The sequence below is a fragment of the Dunckerocampus dactyliophorus genome, chromosome 16 (assembly GCF_027744805.1).
Source record: "Dunckerocampus dactyliophorus isolate RoL2022-P2 chromosome 16, RoL_Ddac_1.1, whole genome shotgun sequence".
NCBI lineage: Eukaryota > Metazoa > Chordata > Actinopteri > Syngnathiformes > Syngnathidae > Dunckerocampus > Dunckerocampus dactyliophorus.
Genome location: NC_072834.1, coordinates 6,104,266 through 6,131,396, shown reverse-complemented (window position 1 = coordinate 6,131,396; position 27,131 = coordinate 6,104,266). Strand labels below are relative to the sequence as shown.

At 42.9% G+C, this 27,131-nt stretch overlaps 3 protein-coding genes across 7 annotated transcripts in view; 1 reads left to right on the top strand and 2 right to left on the bottom strand.

Annotated features, from left to right (window-relative positions):
* Positions 1 to 27,131, top strand: part of rhogb (ras homolog family member Gb) — a 32,723-nt gene that overhangs the window by 2,832 nt on the left and 2,760 nt on the right. The window contains exons 1-4 of one of the 4 annotated variants that reach the window (XM_054754171.1): positions 3,898 to 5,034; positions 5,119 to 5,243; positions 15,987 to 16,127; positions 20,604 to 20,678. The gene's annotated coding sequence lies outside the window, so the exon portion shown is untranslated. Of the gene's footprint in view, positions 1 to 3,897; positions 5,035 to 5,118; positions 5,244 to 15,986; positions 16,128 to 20,603; positions 20,679 to 22,993; positions 23,180 to 27,131 lie in introns of those variants that run through there. The other 3 variants (XM_054754172.1, XM_054754170.1, XM_054754169.1) reach the window with 3 other exon arrangements.
* Positions 154 to 8,832, bottom strand: dub (duboraya). The gene is made up of 8 exons (XM_054754164.1): positions 8,128 to 8,832; positions 6,766 to 6,844; positions 5,105 to 5,197; positions 4,930 to 4,998; positions 3,983 to 4,048; positions 3,673 to 3,912; positions 3,239 to 3,601; positions 154 to 3,152 (listed from the first exon to the last, which is right to left on the bottom strand). The coding sequence occupies exons 2-8, from the start codon at positions 6,826 to 6,828 to the stop codon at positions 3,132 to 3,134; spliced, it is 915 nt and encodes a 304-aa protein (XP_054610139.1). The 5' UTR covers positions 6,829 to 6,844; positions 8,128 to 8,832; the 3' UTR covers positions 154 to 3,131.
* On the bottom strand, positions 8,978 to 22,130 carry LOC129168661 (stromal interaction molecule 1-like). 2 transcript variants are annotated; one of them, XM_054754160.1, is made up of 14 exons: positions 22,012 to 22,130; positions 21,541 to 21,681; positions 18,616 to 18,746; positions 18,147 to 18,261; positions 16,970 to 17,081; positions 16,775 to 16,890; positions 15,976 to 16,150; positions 14,724 to 14,901; positions 14,481 to 14,648; positions 13,326 to 13,426; positions 13,016 to 13,251; positions 12,793 to 12,879; positions 12,251 to 12,680; positions 8,978 to 10,266 (listed from the first exon to the last, which is right to left on the bottom strand). In XM_054754160.1, the coding sequence occupies exons 2-14, from the start codon at positions 21,677 to 21,679 to the stop codon at positions 9,846 to 9,848; spliced, it is 2,409 nt and encodes an 802-aa protein (XP_054610135.1). In that variant the 5' UTR covers positions 21,680 to 21,681; positions 22,012 to 22,130; the 3' UTR covers positions 8,978 to 9,845. The 2 variants fall into 2 exon arrangements, with proteins under 2 accessions (XP_054610135.1, XP_054610136.1); XM_054754161.1 differs by having other exon boundaries at positions 12,617 to 12,680.

The following is a 27,131-nucleotide window of genomic DNA, read 5'->3' as shown; positions in this document are numbered from 1 at the left end:
AGGCTCCTGAAATAACGCTCTAATGAGATCAGGCTGCCATGCCGCTGCGCCCTGAGCTGCTACCTGCCCCGCTCAGGTGAGAGAGTACCACTGGTTACATAACACGCTCTGCTGTATGTAAGGGTGCCCTCCTGGAATGAGTTGGCACTTTGTCACACCACACACCATGGAATCTCAGTCATCCAGGTCACAGTCATCCACAAATCCAAAACGTTACCACCCCCCCAGTGGATACTGCCTTCGAAGACCAAAGCCCCTATTACACAGTGCGAATAAAAGCCAGGGTGCTCCCATTTTTTCCCATGTTGCTTCCATGTTCTGTTTGAACAGCATTGACACAGAAGGGCAATTTGAAATACTATTGAGAAACAGTTATCTATTTATTAATCTGTACTGTATATGAACTTAAAATTGAAACCAGAGAAATGCGCCAAAATGGAGAGCAGTGAAGCATAAAAGCGTTTTCAAGAGTCAAATTGCATGCAAAGTACGACAAATTCATACATGTTGGCAGGTCTGCACTAATATTGAAAGTCCTCCCTGCCTCGCGACAGTCCACTGCGCCCCCGCAGCCGGGCGGCTCCACTATTTGAGAAGCACTGCCCTAGGCACACTAGTTCTAGTGCAGACGTTTCATTTTATCGTCTGGCTTAATACGAAATGACTGAGAACATTTACTTACCATCTTTGAAGTAATTTATTAAATGTTTCCACATACCCCCTGCAATTTGCTTGCATACCACTAGGGTACCCTTGGTCTGTAATCACACTTCCGCCACCCTGTTGAAAATGACACAAGACAGTGGTGGGAACGGCTCTGAAGGTAGTAGCCGAGGCATAGCAGGCAGTACGATATGGTTTTGTGGAAGGGAATTCCACAATGCCGGGACAAGAGCATGGATCCAGACAAATTTTTTTAATAGGAGCACTAACTTAAAATTTTAGGCGCGCAAGCAGAATATTTAGGGGCGCACACCGAAATCGACTTTCAAAGTAAATGTTCACATTTCCTCTCATTTTCACTGTATTACTGATAAACCCTATTAGCTCCAATACTGCCCTCTTTCCATACACATCAGCCCACCTTCTTTAGTTTTTGTCTCCTTTCTTCGTCTTTAGGAGTTAATGGCGGTTGGCAATCTACCTCATTTGCACAGTTAGAAAAAATACTCTGAGTTGAAGCAAATATTCTTTGGTGAGCCACTCAAAATCAGAGCGGAGTGAGCAAGAGCAGAGAACAAGCTTGTTAAGAGACACTTAAAAAGTCCCTGGACCAGAGGCTAGGCGGATAGCTCTAGCTAGCTGGCTGCCACCAGAGAGAGACGAAAGTGATAGCCAGGCAAAATGTGTAAACAAAGATGGTAGTGAGCGATCACTGGCTTAGACTGTGACAAGCTGTCGTCAATTGACTCCACTTCCAATTGACTCCACCTTTTACAAGTGTTTTATACTAGCCGTCATCCTGTCTCTGTTACGGCTTTGGTACAAACTCCAAAAGTGGAAAATTTGCCAGCTCGACTCGGTTCCCCCCTTGTTCCGTGTTGCATTGTTTGTACAGAACAACACGTTAAAGTGGTGGAAAAAATTGTCTTTTCCAGGCAATGAGAAACCTTGCTATTTTCTCTAAGATGTCGGAATTAGATTACATGTAACAGCCAGTCAGGTTAGCCGTGTTGTGATCCGGATCTGTCTATCTGTCTGGATGGTCATGACCTGGGATTACCAACGAAAAAAAGTTTATCCAAGGACCATTGTGTTCACTTTGAAATAGGTCATGGTGAAGCGATGACCTTCTCTTCCCCAAACATTTTCACAGCGTGCCTTCCGTCTCCCAACTGGGAAGGTGAATGTTCCATGCGTGTTTATTTGTGGTTGCAGTTTCTCTGAATGAGAGTTCATCAGAGGATCAAAGTGCTTAATTTCTCCTCTCGGAATCACACTGATGGCGGCGATGTAATGGGATTAAACCCATGAAAAGAAAGAGCGAAAGGAACCATGTTTGCCTTTTGGTTGCTTCCTTAAGTAAACCTCGGTCGGGATTAAGGGTGACCCAATCGTGTGGAGGGGTGCCAATTTTAGAGAGACCTTCTCGTCAATGGAACAAGTCTGGCATCACTGCTTCTGAATGCCCTTGCCTGTAATGTGTCTACAGAGCCACGTTGATGTTCAGTATAAGTGGCACAGTCAAGGAATGGAGGAGATCAAGTTGATCTGGCAATTTTCTACCTTCTGATGCCAAATCCAATATGTAAGAGAGGCGGTGCACTGCTAGTGTGTACGGGTATTCTGCAATATCGGGACGGGTCAGATGTTGAAACCTTGTGTTGAAAATGCACTTGCAAGTTGCAGTGTCCCACTTTGCTTGGTTCTGTATAAAAGACACTGGTAAGTAAATGCCAGCTCTACTGTTAAAGCAGATGTGCCAATTTAGCCAAATCTTTATGTAAAAGAAGCTGATGACAGCTCCTAAAAAAATGACCCGTGGTGACAGGTTGGGAATAATTCGTCTGCTCTTTCTGGAGTATATTCCCTTCTTCTTTGTTGACTCGTAGCCATATTGCACACAGTAGCCAGGACAAAAGAGCATGGACCACTTCACCACTTTTGTGGTAACTTCAACTTCCCGGTCGGTCATCACATTTCTTTTTGGTCTAATTACTAATATTTGGCATAGTTAGCATAAAACTACTGTACGACCTTGTTCAAATTTAGAATGGACTTTAGTGGTTCTGCTATTTTTTTTGTTTGACTTTGAGTCTGCCTCCCTTAGTTCGTAATAAAAATATGGCGAGTTTGATTTCCAGATCCTTGAGCGATGTTTTGAGGAATGCTGTAAGGAAACTAAATCATCATGTTCTACAGTAAATTTGGTAGTTTTATACGATAAAAAACATTGTTTTCTCTAACAGACATGGGGAAAAGGATCAGCACTTGAATTTCATTAGTAGCCTGTGAAAAATACCTTCATGATTCCTAAAAATCAAACACATACAGCGGATTCCAACGTAAGAGTTTCTGCCATCTTTGCGACAGCCAGCAGCGATTCTACATAGAAAAAAAAAAAAGAAATAAAAAGTTTGTTTCTGCACTCTTTGAGTGACCACATTGGATTCGAGTCTTGGACCTGGACTTCAACTCTGACACGTGGAACCCTGCAGGACACAATCAAGCTCTTAATGATCACATTTAAAAATTGTATCAAAATGTCCCTAGTACGACTACTAACCAAAACACTCACATTGCTTTTTTGTTCTTTTGGATTGTTTTGATCGTCTCCTGAGCTTTTCTCCTTGTTTCCTTCCTCCTCTCCGACTCCATCACTCTTCTGGTCTTCTCCACCCTCCTCCTCCTTGTCTTCATCTTCTCTTTGGAGAGTGACGTCATAGTTTGGTTTGGTTTCATCGGATTTGCTTTCCTCTACATGGTCTCCATTTTTATTGTTGAAGAGTCTTCCTTCTCCGTCCCGCTCTGTTGTTTCATGGTCCAGTTGGCTTGAGGGTGTGTCTGTCTGCTCTGTGGCCACGCCCACTTCGTCACCACTGCTGGACTTTCTGTGGCGACGGGACGGAGGGCGTCGCCTGAGGGAGTGGCGAGCTCGACCCTGGTGGAGAACCAACAAAAAACTACTCATTAATCGATCGTGTCGTCATCTCTACCAACCATCTGAACGACCTTGTTGATGTTCGTCAGGAGAGATCCCTCCATTGCTGTGGGAGGGGCTTCAAATGAGGTCGGCCCCTCCTCCTCAGTCACCAGCAAACATGTGGAGACGGGGCTGGAAGGGCTCAATGTGGATAAAGGGGTGCCCGCCGTGGGGCTGGGGGAGGGCGGTGGGCTGAAGAGCGGTAGCAGCCTGAAGCCGGGGCTCTTGGGAGAGGGCAGCAGGGCTGAGGGGGACAGAGCAAGGTTGGCCTAAAGAGAAGGGAGTGTAATGTCACATGTCACATGATGGCCGACTGATGACAGAGCAACATGGACTTACCTGAAGCTTCTCAATCAGAGCTGAGTTCCTCTTGACTTTTACTGGAGAGGTGACACCTGCAGACATCTGGCACGTACAGATTTTACATATTAAATGTATCATTTCAGATTTTTCAATTTTTATCAACAAAAATCTGGCCGCACAGTGGCCCAGCGGTTAGCATGTTGCCCGCACAGTATTTTGTATTTGTATCAGAAATTTGTATTTCTGATGAACAGCTCTGTGTGGAGTTTGCATGTTCTGTCCGTGCGTGCGTCGGTTTTCTCTGGGCACTCACATTCCAAAATCATGTTAGACTAATTGGAGTGAATGTGCATGTGAATGGTTTGTCTATATGTGCCCTGCCAGGATTGACAGGCGATTGATCCAAGGTGTACCCCACCTCTCGCCTGAAGCCAGCTGGAATAGGCTCCAGCCGACCCGTGACCCCAGTGATGACAAGCATATAGTTCCACTTTTTTTTGATAATTATATTTGGCTTTTTTATGTGTAATACAGCATTTAATGATCGAATCATTTTTTATTTGAAATACAACATGTCTTATACGTTAATATTGATAGAAAAGAGACTTGGAACGGGGTGGAAAATGGAAAAACAAGAAAAAAAATCCCCAAATTTTGGGCTACGTGCTTAATCTATTAATAATTCTTAGTTTGTAAATGAAAAGATGTAATACATGAATATAATAAAGTAAACTAAATTATACGTATTTTCAGATTTGTTTAAAGTATGATTATTATGAATAATACAAATGATTTGCAATATTTAAAATGTTGATAAATGTATTCTAAATATAATCTACTTTTGTGATGTAGAAAGTAAACTATTAGAAGTAAAACCAATAGTTACTCATGTTTGCTGTTATTTGTGTAGTTAACATGATTATCGAAGGGTGGTTAATTCAATTTTGGTGCAGAGTAGATCATTTGTTGACAACATTGCTGACCTCCCTTTCGTCTCCATGGATTTTGGGCAGTTGCAAGGAGCGAGGAGGTCGACGTCTCACAGGCCTTTCCTGAAAAAGAGAAATCATTTATCCTAACTCAGTTAGGTAAGTAAAGCTATAGTACGCTAGTGTTTGCATGCACTGATGCTAGATGGCGGCTGATGAACTAACTCACCGTTTCTCTGACAGCAGCATCTTGTGTAGGAGATGATGAACCTTTGAACCTTCCGGCAAGTTCAGCCACTGAGGGTCGTGACAGAGCCTCCTCCTAAGGAAGGAAGGAAGGAAGGGAGGGAAGCTGTAATGATTCAAGGGTGAGTAGTAGTTCTTGATATAATGAGGAAAATATACCACCTACAAAGCACTGAGCTGAGCACTGAGCTGTACTTAATGAGTGGTACGCACGCACACACACACACCAAAGGCAGCTGTTGATGTGCGGCTGATCCATGTCCATTTCAGCTGAAGGTCTCACATTGCTCACATTCAACAGATAATGAAATCATCACACAGCTTGGAAGAGTGACACGCATGCACACATTCCTCTACTCTAACCCAGGACAGGCCAAAATGTCCTCACTCGTAAGGTCAACACGTCAGTTAGTGAGATTGTGTTAGTGAATTGCACACATGTACTACCAACCTGTAAAATTGCTACAACCGTTAAACCACTTCCTCTTTCTGTTTCTTTCTTTGAGAGGCTACCTGCTGTTCATAACACAGCTATTCCTGACATCTGCCACACAACTCTTAATTATTGGTAAACCGTATTATTCCAAACAGCTTTTTTTTTTTGTTTTTTTTTTTTTAGTAGTCAAACGTGTGACTCCACAATCGCATTTGTTAGAAGCGCCCTCAAGTGGCTGTAAAGCAGGATTGCAATAGAAGTTCATATCCAGTAGTGGCCAATTTTTTCCCCATGGCTGTAAACCCTAGGTTCCCAAAGTGGGGTACGGCAATTGTCATGGGGGTACATGAATAAAACTGAAAAACAATCACCGCCGAACACTCATAATTACAAGTGCCCCTGAAGGCCTCACAACGCAGAGCGCGCAGTCAGAGCAGAAAGAAGGAAGGAGAGAGAGCATGAAGTTCTTCATTGCTCTTGTGAGCGTTTTGTGAGCAAATAAGTAAGTTTGATGATTATGGTGTGTATTAAGAGTGTTTAATCTTAAAGATTCAATTTGTATTGGTGTGCCCATCCCCGCACTGTGAAAACCTGTCAATGTGTGCTTATCAGGATGAGAGAGTGGGGATTTTGCCGAAAATGAGGCTTTATCGTTGGTTGTGTGTATTTTTGTACTTTGGGTACTGCTTTATCATATTTGTTAAACTTTCCCTTTCAGTTTGGTATCAAATTAATAAGCAGACTTAAATCATAGCAATTGAGAGTAAAGCTTCAAAATTCATTCAAACGGAAGGATCTCGCCATCCGTCTGAAATCCCGGCCGTGCCCCTGCAATGATTTGCATGATGGCGGCCGTGTTTTTCAACCAAACTTGCTCAAATTTTACTGACATGTGCTTGTTAGCCCCCAAAGGTGCATAGCAAATTTTGTGGTCATTTGATTAAACACCTCTGAGGAACAGTGGGTTGTTGTGTAGAGCATGATGAGCTGTGTGAGAAATTTCAAGTAAATCCAGCAAATGGGGTTTAACAACAGCAGCATCATGTGGTGTGTTTGCCAGAAAAATGATAGCACAGGCAACACCGTAGGGGTGCATGTTTTCACAAATGTTAACCCTTTTGTCTGCAGCCGTTCAGGAGTAGTCCGAGTGCACAAATAAACACAGTCAGTCCTAACAACGTTTAAAAAAAGTTGTTTAAAATCCTTACCTGTGTTTCTTGCGCACGTCCTCCCTGCATATTCCTCTCGAAGCCAGGCGGCTCTTCACTCATTTGACTGCTTCACTGTCTGTTTGAATAAATAAATAAATAATAGAAGTTGAAGAAATGTTTGCCGGAACTAAACAAAAGTTTAAACATTCGACTTTCTGTTGCTCTGGCAAGCATCAGGATGTGAACTTGTGTGTGCGTCGCACTCAGTGTTGCAGGAAGTATCAGACCCTGCAGCATGCTGTTTCATCATCCCATCGTAGCAACAGAACTCATAACACTAATTCAGTCAATGACCTTTTTTTTTTTTTTTACACAACTGCTATGATGTAATATTGTTTTTTGATTTGATTTATTGGTTAAGAAAGTTGAATATTATGAATTATATATTTGCCATATTTGCTAATCACCATATCAAGTCCAGCAGATAAGAATGAAACTACAGTAGACTCCCACTGTTTGCACAGGTTACGTTCCCAAACCTCCCACGAATGCGAAAGAATGCATCAATTAAAAACACTGAAAATGCCTATTTTGATACTCTAAACCAGGGGTCTCAAACTCAGTTTACCCAGGGGCCACTGGAGGTAGAGTCTGGGTGAGGCTGGGCCTCATCAAATATTGGGAGTAAGGCTCACGATAACGATAATATCTATAACGATATCGGGTATGCTGCAGGAAACACGTCTAATTTTGGTTATTATCAAGAAAACCATGGAAGTTGCTGGATATCAGCAACCTTGTGAGCATCATTGGCTTAATTTAGACCTTGCGGGCCGCATTTACAGTAGTCTTTCCAATCAAGTCGCAGGCCGCAAAATGTGACTTGGCGGGCCGCAAATGGCCCGCGGGCCGTGAGTTTGAGACCCCTGCTCTAAACCCTATAATATTCCTCCCACCGTTATTAAATGCATTTTCAACTCAGTTTTACACAGGCATGCAGTATACAGTATTGCATTTACAAAATTTTTACGCAGCATCACATCTTGTCAAAGCATCTTCCTGCTGAAAAATGTTGAGTGAATTGACTTGTGAGACGGCACCCTCTGCAGGATTCATAGCCGCAGCACTCTTTATCCCCTACACATCGCGCCATCAAACCACTTTCTATTGAAGTTACTATAAAGAAAATGTAATTATTTACAATTTAAAGCAGCAGAGAAAAGAAATCCGTGAATATGCGGGGTAGCGAATGACGAACCACAAATAGGTGGGGATCTGTTGGACAGAGAGCGGAATTCAAACTGCCGCTGAGCAGCAGCAGTAGTTTCGCCCACTCTTTTTTATGCGACTTTGCATAAAAAAAAAAGACACACACAGCCAAGCAGACAAGACGTAAGGTAACATTAGTAAGAGTTTTACCTCCATCCTGCCCGTCGTGTCTCGGCTGGTTTATGTAGAGTATGTGCGAGAGAGCCTGCGCAGGCCTGCTGGGGTTAAATATAGAACACTACAGAGATACACTGCAGCTCATGTTCAGTCACATGTTTATCATTTCTCTCCCACGGCCACGGCTCGTTCTGTGGATGCCAGCGGCAGGTTCATTGATCAGTTAAAAACCTCTCTTACTTACTGACACTTCACTTAATGACACATATTTGAACCGGTTTGCTACTTTTAGCTGGTTTGAAGTACTTTATGAACCATTATTTTGAATAATGTGAACTAGCTACTTTATACACAGTTAACAAGTTTTAGCTACTTCATAAACAAATGTCAATGAGTCAACAAACAAGCTAAGGAGTTTGTCCAAGCGGTTGTGAGCAGTATTTAAAGAGGAACTCACAGCCCTGAGAGATGTCTCCACCATGAAAGGAAATTGAGTCACTAAAGCAAAGTTTCGTTTCTCCTTCTGTGTTCCTTCACTTCCGCCGCCAAAGGAGCGAATAGTTTCTACCAGTGTCACATATTAAGACAGACGGCAAATGTAAAGGATGCGACAATTTTACAGTACCAACTTGATTTTCAATCAACAATCAAACTCAAAAGCAAAGATAAAGTGAGTTATTTAATAATAAACACTTTAAATACTCTGTTCTTAAAGTTCTATAATAAAATAGACATATGGAGGGAATTTGGGGTTAGGGAAATTTTGACAAGCAGTCTTTCTTTACAAACAATAAATACATTTCATTTTTTGTTAATATTAAATCAAGTACGTGTCAACTTCACACCCTGCCATAGACATGAGACGTACACACAAAACTGATGATTTGATGTGTGTGTGTGTGTGTGTGTGTGTGTGTGTGTGTGTGTGTGTGTACGCTTTCACATGCTGACTCCAATTGTCAACATCAACCTGTGGAAACTTGATTTGGGTGAGAGGTTGATTTATCTCACTGGTCTTCTTGGTGGAAAAAAAAAATACAGTTGCACAGTCGAAAATACCAAACATGGCCTCCTGGTTTTCAGTCCTTTTATCCTATGGAATAAATCAAAGCAAGCCACTGGAACCTCCAAAGTCAAACAAATCATCCTGCGATGTTGGTTGCTCAAAATAGACTCCCATAGGACATAATGTCAAGTGAATTCATCTGTTCCGGGGTCAAAGTGTAGCCACCATAAAACCTCTAACTGTACAGACAAGAAACATCTTAACATTCTGAACTTAACAGTACAAAGTTAAGAACGGTATAATACAACAATAACGTAAAACTTCTCACCCTTAAGGACGCCTGACAGACACGGACGGTGAAAACGTACCTTAAATGAAATTGATGATAAATGATTAATTGTGCTGCTCATTTCGTGCTTAGTAGCCAAAGCCATTCCTGTTTTGCAGTAAGTTCCATTTCCTTTTCTATGGTTATCATTGCACTTTTCCTATTTGACACGACTACTACCCTTCTGTGGTGGGATCACCAAACCTGAAGACTTTTGAGGCGTATTTGTCCAGAAGATTTGGGTTGAACTCCAAATTGTACCGCTTTTTGTTGTTCAATTTTGGAGTGTTGTTTAGTTGTTTTAATGAAGCTAGACTAGGTTTGTAGACTTTTTTGCTGTCTTTTTGTCCATAAATCAAATGAATGAAGTTTTCCCATCGGCCAAAAGGCAAAAATATGAAAGCGTCTTCAGTGATGTCACTTTTTCTTCTTGAAAATTTTATTGAAGGCGTTTCTCCTGCGTCCGCCCGACGACTCACCCTCCTCGCGCCCATCCTCCTCCTCCACGGGGCTCCACCTGGGGGGAGTGTGGACGCCCGTCCCTCCGCTAGACGAGCCCGGGAGCGAGGAGCAGAGGATGAGACCGTCGGTGCTGTCGGGCGTGATGCAGAGGGAGCGGGTGGAGCAGGAGGAGGAGAGGAAGGCGGCAGACGTGCCCCTCAGCTCTCCCAGGCTTGAGCTCTTCTCCAGGCCTCCCCCTCCTCTAAATCTGGGTGTCTGACCCTGCAGGGGGTGGAGCTTAGACGCAAGTAGGAAGGGCTTGGAGCCGTACATGCCTCTGGATTCACCGTGAGAGAGCGGGAGGGCGGAGTCAGAGTCTGAGCGGTCCATTATGTCTCTAAGGGAGAAAAGAGAGGAAGAATTAAAATGAATAGTTTGGCTCATCAACACTTTTATGACATTTTTAGTCATGTAAACATGATGATGTAAAATATGAAAGCATGTACAATGGGAGCTCCAAAGTCAAACCATTTGGACTTCAACCTACATTTTTGGGGGGAAAAAATGCCTCAAAAGTCAAATAGACAATGTGATTTAGCTCTTTCTTTGGTTTTTTGGGGGGATTCCACCAAAGAAGGGTACCGGTGATGGCAAAGATGTAAAGTGTGATAACCAAAGAACTTAAAGTGTCTGACTGCAGTACAATTAATGAAATATTTGTCACGAATAACCAAGCAAATGCTAACATGAATACACTTATTATACACTACATAACTTAACTGAGTTTGACTTTTGAGGTTCCACCGTGTATCAGTCCCTCCAAGATTTTGCTGGCTTTTTTTGTGATTGACGTGACCTAAAATGCCTGATTTTGCGGCACCTTTTTCAAAACGTTGTGCAAAAGTTGTGCAATGTTTTTAAGCGTATTTTTCTCAATAACATTGCATGGGCTTGCAATTTTATGAATTTGTTATCCTCGTTTTGAGCTTTCTTTATAGCTGTGAAACTGTATTGTGTGCTCACATTAAGTAATGTATTTGTATTTAAAAGCCTTTTTTATTTTATTTAATGAATATTTATGTTGGCAGTTGTATCACCATTTTACCACCAGGGGGCATTCCCATCTCTGTGAGTCAGCTGGTAAGGCAGGCAGTATGTTCTTGGAAGCAAGAGAAGAAAACAGTACCTGATGTATGCCTTATTTCTGTGTCCTTTACTGGGCCACATAATCTGTCTACGGGACTCCCTTCCAGGGGCCTGTCGCATGTTCCGTCTGCTGGCATCTTTACATGTGAATGTGGTGCAACCATGTTATTTTACTGGCATGCTGTTACTTTGATAGCCCATTTTGTTGCGCCAGCATTGCCCGAGTGTTGCCAAGCAGAACGGAAAGGTTGCGGGTTGCCCGGGCTTGTTAGTAAAGGGCTGCATTGTGGAATACGCCTTGCCATCTGATTGAAACCCTTCGTACACAGAACGAAAGTCATCAGTTGACACAAATTTGTGCACAGTTTGCCAAACAAACATCAGTAACGGCTTCCTTATTGTCGGATGTCTGCTCTGTATACAAGTTGCAGACATTCTTTGTGTACATTTTACGGTTAAAGTCTTTGTCGATCGTAAACTTTTGTTTATGTTCCAACATTGGGGAACCGTTGATAGCAATCTATAGCGGGGATATTTGTTGGTAAATGAGACCTCCTCATCACACCGCCATATTTGATTGGTGAGACAGTTGACATGTGTTTGAGCACTGCTCAGGGACCAATTTGATTGTCGAAAATGATGATGATTGGCCAAAATGTGCCGGAAAGTTGCGGAATTGGAAGTTGCCAGGTTGGTTGAACTGGTGTGATCGCAACAAATCTTAGAGGGTCTGGTATATGTTTAAACAGACGGGAGAAAATGAGGCAAATAATGATATGACCCAGGCTAAAATGTCTTTAAATTGCTACTTTAATTCATGCATTCTGTTAGCACACTAAACTCCGTAGCAGTTGAAGATGTGTGTCTGACAATGGAAAAAAAAAAATACAATACAGTAGGACCCCGCTTTTCGCATGGGTTAAGGTCTGGGACTACCCACGAAAACCAAGAATAATTGAGACGCCCATGAAGATGTCTATTTTGCTTGTCACAGTGCTGCCTTTCAAGGCAGCTCCGTACCATGCTGACATTATGTAATTCATTAGTACATATTTATAAATATACCAAAAAACTGCCTAATTAAAGACAATAAAAGCACAAAAGTGCAGATTTTCCCACCAAAAATAAAGTTTAGATCAAAAATCCGCAAATATGCAAAGTCACGAAGGCTGAATCGCGAATATGCGGGGATCCACTGTAGTAACTTTGGCAAAAGCCCGAGCAGTGCAAGGTACCCAGAGCTGCCGGATCGACAACGCTGCCTTCCGCTCATCGCAGTGCCCCCCGCATGCGAAGGGCTGTACGCCTCCAGAGAGTAAGAGGACTGGAGGAGCAGAGCAGAAAAGCGAGTGGTTCCCTCCATGTAGGAGGATTTGGAGACAGGAGGACAACAGAGTGCAAGTGCAGGGGCGCAAGGAGGAGGAGCAGCAGAGGCCGGGGAGATGCAGGGGTGCGAGAGCGAGGAGGAGAGAGGGGTGGTGGGTACTGGGAGGAATTCCAGCTGGCCAATGGAGCGACTGCGTGTCTGCCGAGGGCCCCTGGGAGGGCAGGTAATTAGGCCACACCCTTCCTGTTGATGCGGGCCCCTCCCATCTACCAACCTCTGAGAGCTGAACATCATAGCTGGGTCTCCCATCCTTTGCTGCTGGGGCATCAGATTCTGAACTGCCAGAGGCAAGAAGACAAGTTTTATTTTGAAGCGTACCTTCAGAAAGACAAGGAAGATATTTATTAATAAGTTAGTAGTGAGAGAGGGGGAGTGGAGGGAGGGGCCAACCAGAGAGTTTCCATGGCGATTGGTTGTCTGCAATGCTGCTCAAAGGCCACAGGTCACTTACTCGTCGGTCCATCTGCCAGGCTGCATCTGGAGTGAGCCAAGAAGAGAGGACCAATCAAAGAAAAGGGATGGGGACAGTTAGTAGCCCGCTTCCCACTGCACACTACCAACTAGGCTCACCACCCTAAGCCGAGGCAAGTAGAATTATAGACTGCAAACTCACATTGCAGCGTTCCAGGCGACAGGATGTCCTCGTCCATGTCATCGAGGTCGTCGGACAGTAAGAGATGCTGTGGGGTCGAGGGTCTCAGGCCCAGGAAGGACGGGTCCAGGTTGAGGGCGGCGGCCAGCGCCCCAAGACCCGCGTTGGTGACCAAACAGAAGCCAGTGAGGGACTCGATCTGCTGCCAGCGGTGCAGCTTCTCTCGTAGCGCGGCCGTCACCTCGGCCAGGGCCTGTCTGAATGGGGCAAGAAGCAGAAGGATCTTGAATTGTGTATGTATGTATAGTACCAAGGGTCAAAGGTCACTTACTTGGCAGAGAGGATCTTGTGGTCGACATCATCTAAGGAGGAGCTGTGAGCCACATGAAAGGTCCCAAATAGAGAACTCCTCTTCTTTTTGATCTTCTCGGCCTGAAATATCACCACCATCATCTACCATAATTTCCGGTGTATAAACCGCTACCTTTTTCTTAAACGTTGAACCCCGCAGCTTATACAGCGGTGAGGCTAATTTATGACCATGTTCTAATCTTGTGACATCTCCTGTACTTCAGAACTACTACTAATCGTTGAAATACTGTGCTGCTTGCGAGTCAGTGAGGAAACGGTAGCTTTCAAGAGCCAATCACGAGCTATAAGGGAAATCACAACGATTTTGTTGGAAATCGCAGGAGTTCATTACTGCATTAATGCAACAGTCTGTCATCTTAGATAGAAGGCTAAAATCATCACACAGCAACTTAATACTCAAACGGTAGCTAAGAAATATACAAGACAAATACCACTGTGAGCTTAAAATAAAAAACAGCACATCATTGGCCAATGGTTGTCATGGCATGGTTGCCGGGCCACCAGGGGGGAGCTCATGAGCTCGGAAGCCCAGCGTCTCTTCCAGATATGTAGTTCTGTACTTAAGTTATCTTACACTGGACAAGAGCTTTTGGATATTGGATTTTGCAGCCCTAACGTTTTTATCTTCGACTTGTCTCTGAGAGCTCCACAGTACCGGAGTCTACTCACAACACCCAGCCGGTCAGAAGTGCTTGCAAGCAGCGTCAAGAACGTAAACAAAGGCGAGGAAGGCACGGAGGATTACGAGCTAACACCAAGCTAGCACACAACACAGACCCTACTTACCAAGCATTTTCTTGCTAATCTGCTGTTTTCAGTGAATACAATGGACTAGTTACGATTCCACACCACCCACAGTAAGAGATATTTGGACTCCAACGTCATCATTTTCACAGAGACATGACTAAACAGCAGAGTACCGTACAATGCTACATGTACAAGATGTCAAGCACTGTACATTGGATTTGGTTTAAGAATATCAAACTGGCGTCCGCATCCTTATTTTTTTCTGTATGCCCTCTGTGGAAAAAGTTTGACACTCCTGGTGTAGTGTATTGGAGCGCCAACTAGTGGCTTGCCATGCATATCACAGTGTAGTCATAAGCGTCCTCACCCCTTCTCTGGCTTGGAGCAGCTGCCTCTCTGCGCTCTGCTTTTTGATGTTGTAGTACTGCACTTCCACCTCGTGCGTCAGCTGCAGCCACGTCTGCAGGGCTTCCGGTGGCGCCCAGCGAGCCCGTGATTCCAGCTCCCTCTCTGCCTTCTTTAGCGCCATCCTCACCTTATGAACAAAACCAACTCCTGTGTGACCTTTTCAATCACTATACTAGAGCGTGGGGCGTTCGCTGTCGCCCACCTGCTCTAGTTCCTCCTCGGCGTATTTCTGACGACTCCTCTCGTTCTCGGTGCCCTCACGCAGCTCTTGGAGACGCTGAGCTTCCTGCTTGGCCGTGTTGATCTCGCTCCTCAGCTCCTCCTCCACCTTCACCTTCTCCACCTGAACGCAGCGCTGCTCTTCCTGAGCCTTCTGCAGCCTGACAAGAAAAATAAACGATTGGATACTTGGGAATTGTTCTGTCGGAAGACATTAAAAGACTTTTTCTAGTTTCCAATTCCAATCACTAGAAAAACGAGGCTTCCTCCTTGCTCTCCCTGCACTCCAGTGCACCTCGCCGGCCAGGGCAAGTTGGCTCCACTGCCCTGGCCGGTGAGGCGCTGGCTATCATTTATCAGCTTGTGGGAGAAGTGAAAGTTGTCTTTATTCCATGCATGGACGTGTGGGTGAGTTTCAGAAAGACCATTGAAGTTTCTTTAAAGCAGAACAAGACAATGAGGAGTCTAATACTAATGATAATTTAAAAGAAAAGTGTGATTTCTTTCAAACGAAAGTTCATGGCCTGTGTCAATGAACGTGTGTAAAAAAAATCATCCCAGAGAATCGTGATCTCAAATCTAAGAAAACCGTGATTCACATTTTTTGCAGAATCAGGTCGCCCTCGCAAGACGCAATGTTACAACGGACAATCTACGCGCATTTCCTTTATTGTTCAACATTATCATTATTTTTTGCTATGATCATACATTTTCTTGGGAGGACATAATGCGGTTCTCGTGGTTTACACATTACCGAATTTGGCTCCTTTAGTTTTTTAGCTCCTGTTGCATTTTAATGGCGTGATCATTTTTGCCTGTTGAAATGTGATGTCAGCAGGTGGCGCTGTGTCCTCTCATGTGTGAAATGAAGAAGTAATGCAAGAGAAATACACACACACACACACACACACTAATGAGAGGAAACTGTGTCATGTCCTGTGTACATCACCACCTGTTTGAGTCTAATTTACTGACACAGGATCAGCCCAGCAGCTGAACATATGCTAGCAGGACTTCATTGTGACTGAACAACTACAAGGAGTCTGTGGTATTAATCTCATTGTGTGTGTGTGTGTGTGTGCGTTTGCACACAGGACACACTGTAAAGGGAGCTACTGGTCTCTCTTTGTCCTTAAAAGGAATCTTCTTCAATGCTCGTCCGCACACGCACACGCACACGCACATACACTCAGGTTTCTCTACTTGAGGTTGCGAGAACCCTTCACTCAACTTACTTCTCCTGCAGGTCCAGCAAACTCTGCTCAGCCCTCTGAAGACCCTCCAAATCCTTCATCAGCTTGCCCAGGTCGTCTCTGGACTTCCTCGTCTGGACGTACGCGAACCAGCATCCGCCTAGCGCCGCCAGGATGGACACACCCAGAACCAGGTCCTTCCAACGGTTTTGTCGACCTAGTTACGCACACGCACACAAAGGGGCATAGTGGTTATGTAAACAGACAGGAATGGGGAGGAGTATCATTTATCATGCTAAAAGAGGGTTTCTAGTTTGAACCTTGAACACACCATCAGCCTCTTCTACAGGGAGAGGGAGGGCCTCTTTATTTTTATACGCACTATGGACCTCTGCTTTATTAGTTATTAGTGTCATAGTGTAGTGTCAGGTGGCCGAAAAAATAAGAAGGCAGACGTACAGTTTCCAAATGCGTGGTGGGTTTATTGACAGGACAGCTCAAACAGTTAAATAAAACATGTTTTCTTGGCAGCATGGCTTTACCAACAAAAAGGCCCTGTATCTTAGCACCTGCTGCACCTTTATAGGGCTCTGAGTACTAGCGGGAATGCCCCACTATAGCCCACAAATTGATCTACAAACCACACCTGACATTATAAATTCTCCAGCCATACAAATGGATCTCAGCAGTGCTCCGGAAGCGTAGTACACCAGACAAAAATGGTCTCTGGGACCCAAACGTACTAAAATACACCCTGTGTTGCTATAACATCAACATACTCTATACATAAACTAATGATTAGGAACAAAGAAGACATGCTTCATCACAAGCACACACTTACCTGGTGGTGGTCCAAACAGCACCGTATCTAGAGCCTTCAGCTGCAGTTTCTGGGCATGACTCCGGTCCAAGATCTTTAACAGGGACGTGGTCAAGGTGGTGTTCTTCACTGCCAGCCTGTCAGAAAGTAGGAGTGAGGCGACAAAACACCCTTAAGGTCCTTGCAGTTGGAGTGTACTGTACAGGTGAGCATTACCTCGGTAACGCCTTGCCGTCCAGCCCGTGTGTGCGGAAGGTTTCTGCGTATTGAGGAAGCTCGACGCTGAGCTGCAGCCACTCTTCCACCTGCTCGCATGTCCAGTTGTACACTAAACGCGCACACATAAAGTATCTCTGATGCACTCCGATGCCAGATGTCAGCAAAAACAGCGAACGTGCAAAACCTTGAACTGCCTGTGATGAGCACTGAATGCAATGTGAGCAATCAACTGCTTTCACTCATTTTAGCGCATTTTTGGAGTTCCTTACTCACTTGGTTCCACAACCTGATTCCACATACAGAAATGCTGAAAGGTTTTAGTGTTGTACGTGCATGCAAGTCTTCTAGGTTTAATTTTCCCCTAAGATCATATTTCCCCTCTCTTCTTGATAAGAATTGTTTTACGTTTTGGGGTAGAAGGTTATTATTTGCTTCATGCATGATTTTCGCCGTTTGAAAGTTTACTAGATCAGCAAATTTGTAATAATTGTGGTTTTAGAAATAAAGGGTTTGTGCGTTCTCTGTCGGCGGCGTTATGGATTATCCTAAGTGTCCTTTTTTGTAGCACAGTCAGTGAGTGAAGTGCACTTGAACAGAATAGTAATACAAATATAAGTAATACATTTACCAATATGAAATAAAATGAAATAAAAGTAATACAAATATAAGTAATACGTTTACCAGTATGAAATAAAATCTAATAATTGTAATACAAATATAAGTAATGCATTTACCAATATGGAATAAAATCCAATAATAGTAATACAAATATAAGTAATACATTTACCAGTATGAAATAAAATCCACAACAAATTTCCATAATCATCACAGCAAAATACACAATCATAATACAGAACACGGGGAATGTGCAAAAAAATTGCAAGATTTTACAGTACTTAAGTGCTAATTGATGCACCGTTTGGGTGACCTGCTTGTGTTGAAATGTCGATGTGCTTGGGAGACAATCATTCCATAAAAATACAGTGAACCCATCACCCTTTTTGGTCAACCCTGACAAAGACAATGAATTATGCTTTAACAATAACTGTTGCATTGTAAAAAATAACGACACTTCCTCTTTGTGTTTTTACAACATCACAGTGATGCACGGAGCTGTAAAGTGAAAAGATCTCGACTGTGTTTAGCACTCCCTTTCCTTTTTAAACGGACTCACCTTCTGAGGTCTTCCAGGCGTCCCACATGTCCTCTACGCTAATGCGCAAGTCCACACGATGGAAGCTGCTGTGCTTGGCCTTCGGGTCGTGATACTTGAGGTCCTCCCGCAGAAACTGCCAAAGACCACATGGCGTCGGGTCCGGATTGAGTGTACAGTACATGTACAGCCCTCACATTTCAGTAAGCGTTCTATTATACCTTCTCAAGGGACAATACAATAGAGGTAAAACTCTAAAGTAGTCACTGTACATCTTGTATAGCAGTTCTGATTTACTACAGCCATTTAGACAACGATGGTTGTGGCTCATTTTCAGCGGGGAGTAAATCTACACTGCTGTACAATGACTACGCTATAGTTTTGTCCCTTGACAAGATGTACTGTAATAAAAATGCTTGCTGATATGTGAGTGGTGTACTTACTTTTGTGAAATACTATAAAGAGCAAAAGCGCGGCGCTTGTGTCTCACCTCGTCCGTCTCGGTCGCGTCCACCGCGCCGTCTGCATCGTCGTCCATCAGTTTGTGGATGCTGCAGATGGCCTCAAAACTCAGCAAGGCGTTCTCATCTTGACAGAGCTGCTGGTCGATGACGCACAGATCTAGAACACAGAACATGTGCAGCGTCAGCCAGGGGGGTCCAAACCACGTACTGAAAAATCACTTTGATATTTTCCATTTTGTGAAGGAGTGATAGATATTTCAAGAAAGAACAACCAGCGTCTCAGCTTTGTGATACACAGTAGGCGAAAAAGAGTATAATTAGTATGAACCTTTCTCCTTCATTTGCTGGTTTTTCCATTTGTGTTGTTTTTTTTTTTTATTTTACATTTCAACATTGACATGTTCTTTTTCTTGTAATGTTATGACTTTATTCCCATAATATTTACTTTATTGTCGTGATATAACTTTTTCGCAACCTAATTTTCCAAAAATTGCTGCTCTATTTGTTTCGTGGCGTTCCTCATAACATGACAAATTCAGAAAATAACATTTTTTTTCATTAATATTTCAACTTTCATGTTTATTAATTTGAATGTAATTTCATCTATTTATTTCATTTTTTAATTTTAATAATTATGTTTTTTCAACATAATATTCCGACTTTATTTCTTGTAATATCACGACTTTAATATTTAGACTTTATTCTTGTAAAATTATAATTTTGCTGGGGTTTTTTTGGTGTTTTTTTTTCCATTTTCATGGTTGATTGCCACGGGCCAAAAAAGCAAAAACAGCCGCGGGCCGCACTTTGGACACCCACTTTGCAGATTATAATGCTCAGTTTTGATTGTCAGTGTCAGAACAAACAAAAGCACGTACATAGAAATTTTGTTTTAAGTATTTAATTTGTGTAATGCGGTTTATGGGTTTGTTTTGGCTGGAAATAACACATCATTGTTGTCTTCTTACAATAAGCTCCTGTTAGCTACAGTTAGCAGCTAGCATCTATCCATCACCATTATGTCTTCAGCCGTGGTCGCTATGACAACGGAGTTATACATATCACAGCAGGAACTTTATGCCTATATGTGGTCATTTCAGCCTCTGGAGAGTCTCTGCATGATTGCGCTGCTGTGTGTGTGTGTGTGTGTGTGTGTGTGTGTGTTTGTGTGAGCTCACAATTCCTAATAGAAACTACAAGGCAAGCACACTTAGTGCAGGTTTGGAGTCATTTGGATTCATAGTCTGGGAAGCGGGAGACAAGAAACTTAAACAGACTGTAAATCTTCTGATACCTTTTAAAGTTCAGCACGCACGCACACACACACACACACACTGGCGGTATTGTGTGTGTGCACACTGGCAAAGCTACATTAGCATGAGTCCATTTATTTATACATAAACTAGTTTCTATGTTTTACGTTTTTGCGGAATGCCTTCGTCCCTGGAAAGGGCGGTGTCTGCTATTGCTTAGGTTTCACAGGTATCTGCAAAAGTGATTAGTTGAGCATGTTCCAACAGTAATGCGTCTGTTTATGAGCACCAAAACGGGATCATAATCTGTCATCTCCCTCACTCGTTTGCTCCACTTTTGAAAGAAGGAAAGGCACTTGGATGGTCGCTTTTGAAGTTGCGGCGTTTCATGACATCATGAAGGAAAAACCTGCTTCCTCTGAACATGGTACCGCCTCTGACGCGCCCCAAGCTAGCCCACGCTGTGCATACGCCTACCACTTCACAGAGGACTGCTTTGTTAAAAAAAAAAGGAAAAAAAAGCAGGCTTCACTACTTGTCTTAAAATAAATCCTGGAGCTCTGCCAACTGTCAGTCAGCTCCAGATGCATGGAAGCTGATCTTTTTGTTTTTCCTCAGCAAATAGGCTAACCTAGCGTGGTGATGTTAAAAATGTGAATAGTTAGCACTGTGTCTCACATTGCGATGCTAGCATTGCTAATATTTACTGTATGTCCTCCTGTCCCACTCAGTAACGTTGTATGCTTGTATGTGATATACAGCATCTGTCGCGTTGGACAAGTACAGAGTTCCAGTTTGTGTGTAGAAGCCAATCTACATCATCCCCCGTCCATCCAGTGAGTACATCACACACACGCAAAAAAAAATCTAAACGGGAACGCGAGGTAGAGACAGGTGAAGCGACAGCGTTTTGTTAGAGGATTAACATCAGCAGCTGGTCGGATAAAAATAAAGAAACACAGAAGAAGAAGGTCAAGTCAAAGTCGGAGTTCATGTAACACACACAAATTATGGTTACGATTTGATGATATTTTACTCACAAACTCACATTTTATTAACCATAATTTCAAATCTCCCTACTTTGAAAATAATAACAGTGCCGATCAAAAACACCACTGTCTGCTTTACTTGGAGGAGTCTATTTTTGTCACAGTTTCCTTCCTCTGATGCTATCATGATGTTAGCACGCGGAAGCTGCGGTGAGCTGCTAATCACTAGCCCACGCTACATACACATGTTTTTATTTGACGCTGGACTCATTTGACACATGCAAAGTATAAATCTTCTATCATATGCTTACATTCCCCCCCGCCCCCAACATTTTTTTGTGTATTTATTGTTTTTTGCCATGTTTATGTTGGTGAAATGTTTTATGGTAGCAATAAACTTAATGAGGGTCACTCAAAAGTGACTGAACCGCTGCACACAAAAGGGTGAAAATATGTCAAAACATGCACCCCTCCTGGCTTCCCTGTGCTATTATTTTTCTGGCAAATACACCACATGGTGGCACTGTTTTTAAACCCTAAATTTGACCCCCTTAAGTAGGTCTTATGGAAATTCCTCCCATAGCTCTGTGCCATGTAACTTTAGGGCGCTTAGCCCAATCACCGCAAACTTTGATACACGCCTTGAGGGCACCGACAAGCACTTGCCTCTCAAATTTGAGCGAGATTGGTTGAAAATTGGACTCTTTACCTGAGTTAGTGTTGGCGTTGGAATGGTGATGTTGGTGGTCCAGGCGGGGGTGGTCACCCTTGTCTGGTCCGCCGTGAGCGCTGACACTCGGCACATTCAGGACGCACACACACACCAGCCACAAACACACACACTCCATGTCTGCGGGATGATGCACAGGAAGCTGTTAAACATCCGCTATGATGTGGATTATTTTAGTGTCAAGCATCAAAAGACTTCGATGATTCAAACTGTATTGTTTGGATTAAAAGTTTAAAAATAACTAACACAGATCCAGAAAAAAAAAAAGAGTAGAACGTGAAAGATAAAGCAAGAGGAAAACCTCCAACATCAACATCTTCCATTTCCTCATGAGAGTAGTTGGTGCTGAAGGTCAGAGGTCAGAATGCTGTTCGGCTTCCACATCCTTTGCCGAAAATAAAAATAAAAAATCCAGGAAATAGCATTCCGGTTGAAGTGGCCATCACTTACATGGGCAAGCGTTGTCTCCTCTAATCCATTGGAACGATCAGATCAGGTGTGACTGAGCAGGCGAGAGAAACGCACACCGTTTGTTCCTCACTTCTTTGCCTGCAGACTCCGAGTCAAAGAGAAACAGCTGCTGAGATTTTAAAAAAACAAAACAAAAAAAAAAAGGCGGGTCTACATGTTTTTACACATGTAGACCCGCCTGCGCTGCCTTCAGGGACCCTCACCAAAAAAAAGCTTCTACATGTTTGAGACGACTCATTTCTAATTTGAACATCTTAACTTCAAATAGACCTAAACATTTTAATACAATTTAATACAGTTTTAATGCAATATAAAGTACTCTACCACCATTTTTGCTACCCGCTTGCATCACGTTCAGTATTTTTTTAGTTGCTAAACATGCATTTGCACAATTATTTATTATTATATTATTATTATTCATATGTATGTTCATAATTTCACTTTTGGCAAAAAACTCCAGTGTTCCTGACTACCACAAAGTGGAGCCGGCATGCCACCTGTGGTACCACAGTTTGAGGATCAATTTTCTGTTTGCTGCATCACTTTAATTCTGCTGGTATTGTAATCATCAATCAAAAACTGTAATCAATCAAAACTGCATGTTCCTTTGCTTCATAACGTTTTTTTGCTACGGAAAATGTCTCCCCACCTTTCACGGTTTGGTCATTTCCAACAGAATCAGTGGACTGGAAGGCATCACTGAAAGCATAGAGCAGCAAGGTTTTGCCCTCTAGTGGTCAAATACGGGAAATGCATGTCGGAACTAAAGTAAACCGTAAAAAACAGATTAGTACGGTATTACTCATAAAAAAATGCCACTCCGGCTAAGACAGCCAGTTACTTTAGGATGTTTTAAAATTAGTTTTTGAAATGCAGGATTGTCAAAAATGTTACAGTAATGCATCGCACCGCAGTTTAATGTCTATGAGGACAATAACACGACGCACTCATGCAACGTGACAACCAAGTAAAAGACAGATAAAACTGCAAGTACACACGCACAGGCCGACAGTAAACTTCCTCTTCCTCCTCCTGCTGTTTTCATGCTCCACCCATACACACCACACACACACACGCACACACACGCGCACACACATCGAGCAGAACGAAACAGAGCGGTGTGATCAGACAGGACCACTGATGACCGGTGAGTAGATGTTCTTCCTGATTAAATGATTGTTAGGGTTTTAGTGTGTATCAGTTGGTACTTTTTGTTTGGGTTCTGAAAGAACGTAAAAACAGTCCAGACGTCGCAGTGATGATAAGAAACGAAGGGCAACAATAACTGCAAACCCATAGCTAAATGTTGAAGTTGACATCATAACCTTGCAAGTAAAATATCACAATTAATTACTGTTAATGTAAAAATACTGCAACACTGGTGTATTTGTAGCTCCAATATGAAAGAAATATAAAGACAGACTTGTTTTATATCATTGCAATCACAGTGGGGTGATGAAGTGTTTGCCCCCTTCCTGATTTCATATTTTTTGCAAGTTTGTCACACTTGTTGTTTCACAATGTTTCAGATCATCAAACAAATGTAAATATTAGTCAGTGACAACACAACTGAACACAAAATTCAGTTTTTAAATGAAACTTTTTATTATTAAGGGAGGAAAAAATCCAAAGCTACATGGCCCTGTGTGAAAAAGTGATTGCCCCTGAAACCTAATAAGTGGTTGGGTCACCCTTAGCAGCAACAACTGCAATCAAGCGTTTGTCATAACTTGCAATGAGTCTCTTACAGCGCTGTGGAGGAATTTTGACCCACTCATCTTTGCAGAATTGTTGTAATTCAGCCACATTGGCGGGTTTTCCAGCATGAAGCATTTTTAAGGTCATGTCACAGCATCCCTGAAGCAGCAAAACAGCCCTAGACCATCACACTACCACCACCATATTTTACTGTTGGTATGATGTTTTTTTTTCTGAAATGCGGCGTTACTTTTACGCCAGATGTAATGGGACACACACCTTCCAAAAATGTAAACTTTTGTCTTGTCAGACGTGTTTTCCCAATTGTCTTGGGGGTCATCAAGATATTTTGTGGCAAAATTGAGATGAGCCTTCATGGGTTTTTTTTTGTTCAGCAGTGGTTTTTGTCTCGGAACTCTGCCATGCAGGCCGTCTTTGTGCAGCGTCTTTCTTATAGTGGAGTCATGAACACTGACCTTAACTGAGGCAAGTGAGGCCTGCGGTTCTTTGGATGTTGTTGTGGGGCCTTTTGTGACCTCTTGAATGGGTCGTCGCTGCGTTCTTGGGGTAATTTCGTTTGGCCGGCCACTCCCAGGAATGTTCACCACTGTTCCATGTTTTTGCTATTTGTGGATAATGGCTTTCACTGTGTTTTGCTGGAGTCCCAAAGCTTTAGAAATGTTCTTTGTAACCTTTTCCAGACTGATAGATCTCAAGTAATCAGTCCCCCCCCCCTTAATAGTAAAACGTTTCATTTAAAAACTGCATTTTGTGTTTAGTTGTGTTGTCACTGACTAATATTTACATTTGTGTGATGATCTGAAACATTTAAGTGTGGCAAACATGCAAAAAAATAAGAAATCAGGAAGGGGGCAAACACTGTTTCACCCCACCGTGTACTCTAAATAGTCACAGAATGAGAATAAAAAGAGTACACAGTAGTACAAAACTGTGAAGATAGCAGTTAAATTGCTTTAACAATTCAATTACAGCCTTGGATTGTTGTTCACATCTGATGGCATCCTTTTTTTAACCCCTACTCTAATATCACTGACTAATTTGCTTGAGATGTTAGGATGTTTCCTTGTTTTCTGTGCACGCCAGTCAAACTTGGCGGTGAAACTTCATACGGACGCTGGACGAAAAGCGCATTAGTGGGCAAACCCTTCCTGCTTCAGCGTCGGCACACAGTTTGTTCCTCTTTGTCCGAGCGCCTACGAGAGGCCCGATTGTTAGCAAGATGACATAGTGTAAACATGGACCACTTTCTCTCTAACTCGCTCAGCTGGTCTTCACTCAGACATTGTAGTACAATCACTGACAAACCGACATGAGTTAAATTATGAATATGTATCATATTTGTCTTGTTTGAAGAAGATTTATTAGTCAGTCTTAAGTGGTCAGTGATCAGCGACTTACGGGCAATTCGTGAGGTGGCCCTGTGAAGATGTTTTGCTTGATGGCGGCCATGTTTTTCCACCAATCTTGCTCAAATATTACAGAGATGTGCGTGTCAGTCCCCTTAAGCGGCGTACCAAATTTCGGTGTGATTCGGCTAAAACCCTAAAGTTCAAATGGGTTGTTTTGAAGAGAGCAGTAAGCTGACTTGCGGGGGTTAAACATCTCTATGAAGCTTGCTCCATCCATCTTCTTCCATTGATCCGAGGTCGGTTCCCGGTCTGCCAATCCATAGGCACCATCCCCGATGTCCACGCGACGTTATAGAGACGAGTCAACCAAGACAGCCCCCCTAGCACATAGGGCCTCTCATCCATAGGTCGGATAGGACTCCTTCTTCAGATTGATGGCATCCCTCCCTGCTGATGTCCACCTACAGGTTCTGGGATTACCGCCACAACAGGCCACAGCTCCAATCAGCTTCCTCCACAATGGAGGCACGGAACACGGCCCACTCAGACTGAATGTCCGCTGCCTCCCTCTGAACATAGTTGAAGCTCTCCTGACGAGAGGCTTAGCCAGGCGTTCCCAGCAGACGCTCACCATACGTTTGGGCCTGCCAGGTCACCGTCCTAGCTAGCTTGCTATCTAAACAAAAACATGGTCAACGTCTATCAGTGCAGTCTCAGCATGGATGCTAACAGTTATACGTAATTACAACAACAACAATGACATCTTATGACTTTTCTACTTGTGTTAGCTGATGTATTTGTCCAAATACTGAGGACTTCTTGAATTGTTGTCGTACTTTTGTCGTACTTTAATCTAGTTTAAGTCTGCTGACGTTTTTTTTTTTTTTTTTGCAAGTAAAGATGACGCGTCCACAAAAATGACAACGCTGCGCTAATATTAGAAATGTTCCTGTCAAGTCTTCAACCGTAGGATGATGCAGTTCCCCACCAGGTCAGGAGACTCGTAACCAGCACGATTAAGTAAAAATAGCGACCGCAGCTGACCAGAAGGAAGTGTAGCCTTTTATGTTACTTCCTCATAACACACGCGTAAAGTAACACGACAAGGTAGTTCATTTAAAAGCAAAGATGATCAGGGAAAAGTCCCATTAATATTTTTTTTTCCAGGACAATGTTACATTTTTGATACTAAACCTTAAATGCGAAGGTTTCTTGCTTCTTCTCACTTAAATTCAAAAAGAATAATCCTGGCATTAAAGCATGAAACTAAACATTGTAATCGACCACTCTCATTTGACGTGCTTAAAAGAACACAAAAGTTGTTTTTTTTTTTTTTTTTACTTTTCGGACAATGAGGTCGCTTGTAGCTGCTGCATGTTACTGATATTCTTCGTTCTTCCTCTTTTAGCCGCCCTCCAAATATTTCCTCTTTCCCCCGCTTGCAATAATTTGTCAGTTGTCACGTTTCAGTTCTCTTAATCTGCGCACCGAAACGCAGACGTGACTTAAAAATACAACAAGAGACAGTTTCTCGCTCTGAATGCTTGCAATGTCTTACGCTCGGAAGTCCAAACGTCTCCTCCGAGTTACCGTCTCCGTTTCAACACAAGACCACAAGGACTTTTTGCTTCATAAAAGCTTCCCTTTTTTTTTTCCCCTCCACAGATACGTTTCTCAGTTGCAACATTACAACGTTTCAACATGTTTCTTTTGCATCATTATCCAACTTGTTTCCATTTATGAGGCATCAAAATAGGCCTCATCATTTTTTTCTGACTCACAGAGTCTGAAGCATATCATCCGTATCTGTCCGTTCGTATGTTAGCAGGCTACTTCCTGTTCGATGGAGGACAACAAGACGTGCCAAAAAAGCAGAGGCACATTTGCAACAGTGAACAGTTTTTTGAACGATATTAAACTATATGTTATACAGTATTTATGACAAAGCTACGATGGAGTCTACAACAAGATAAAAATGACTAAAAACAGGGAAACGAGGCAGGCTGGGTACGTCGCACACAACATTGTGGA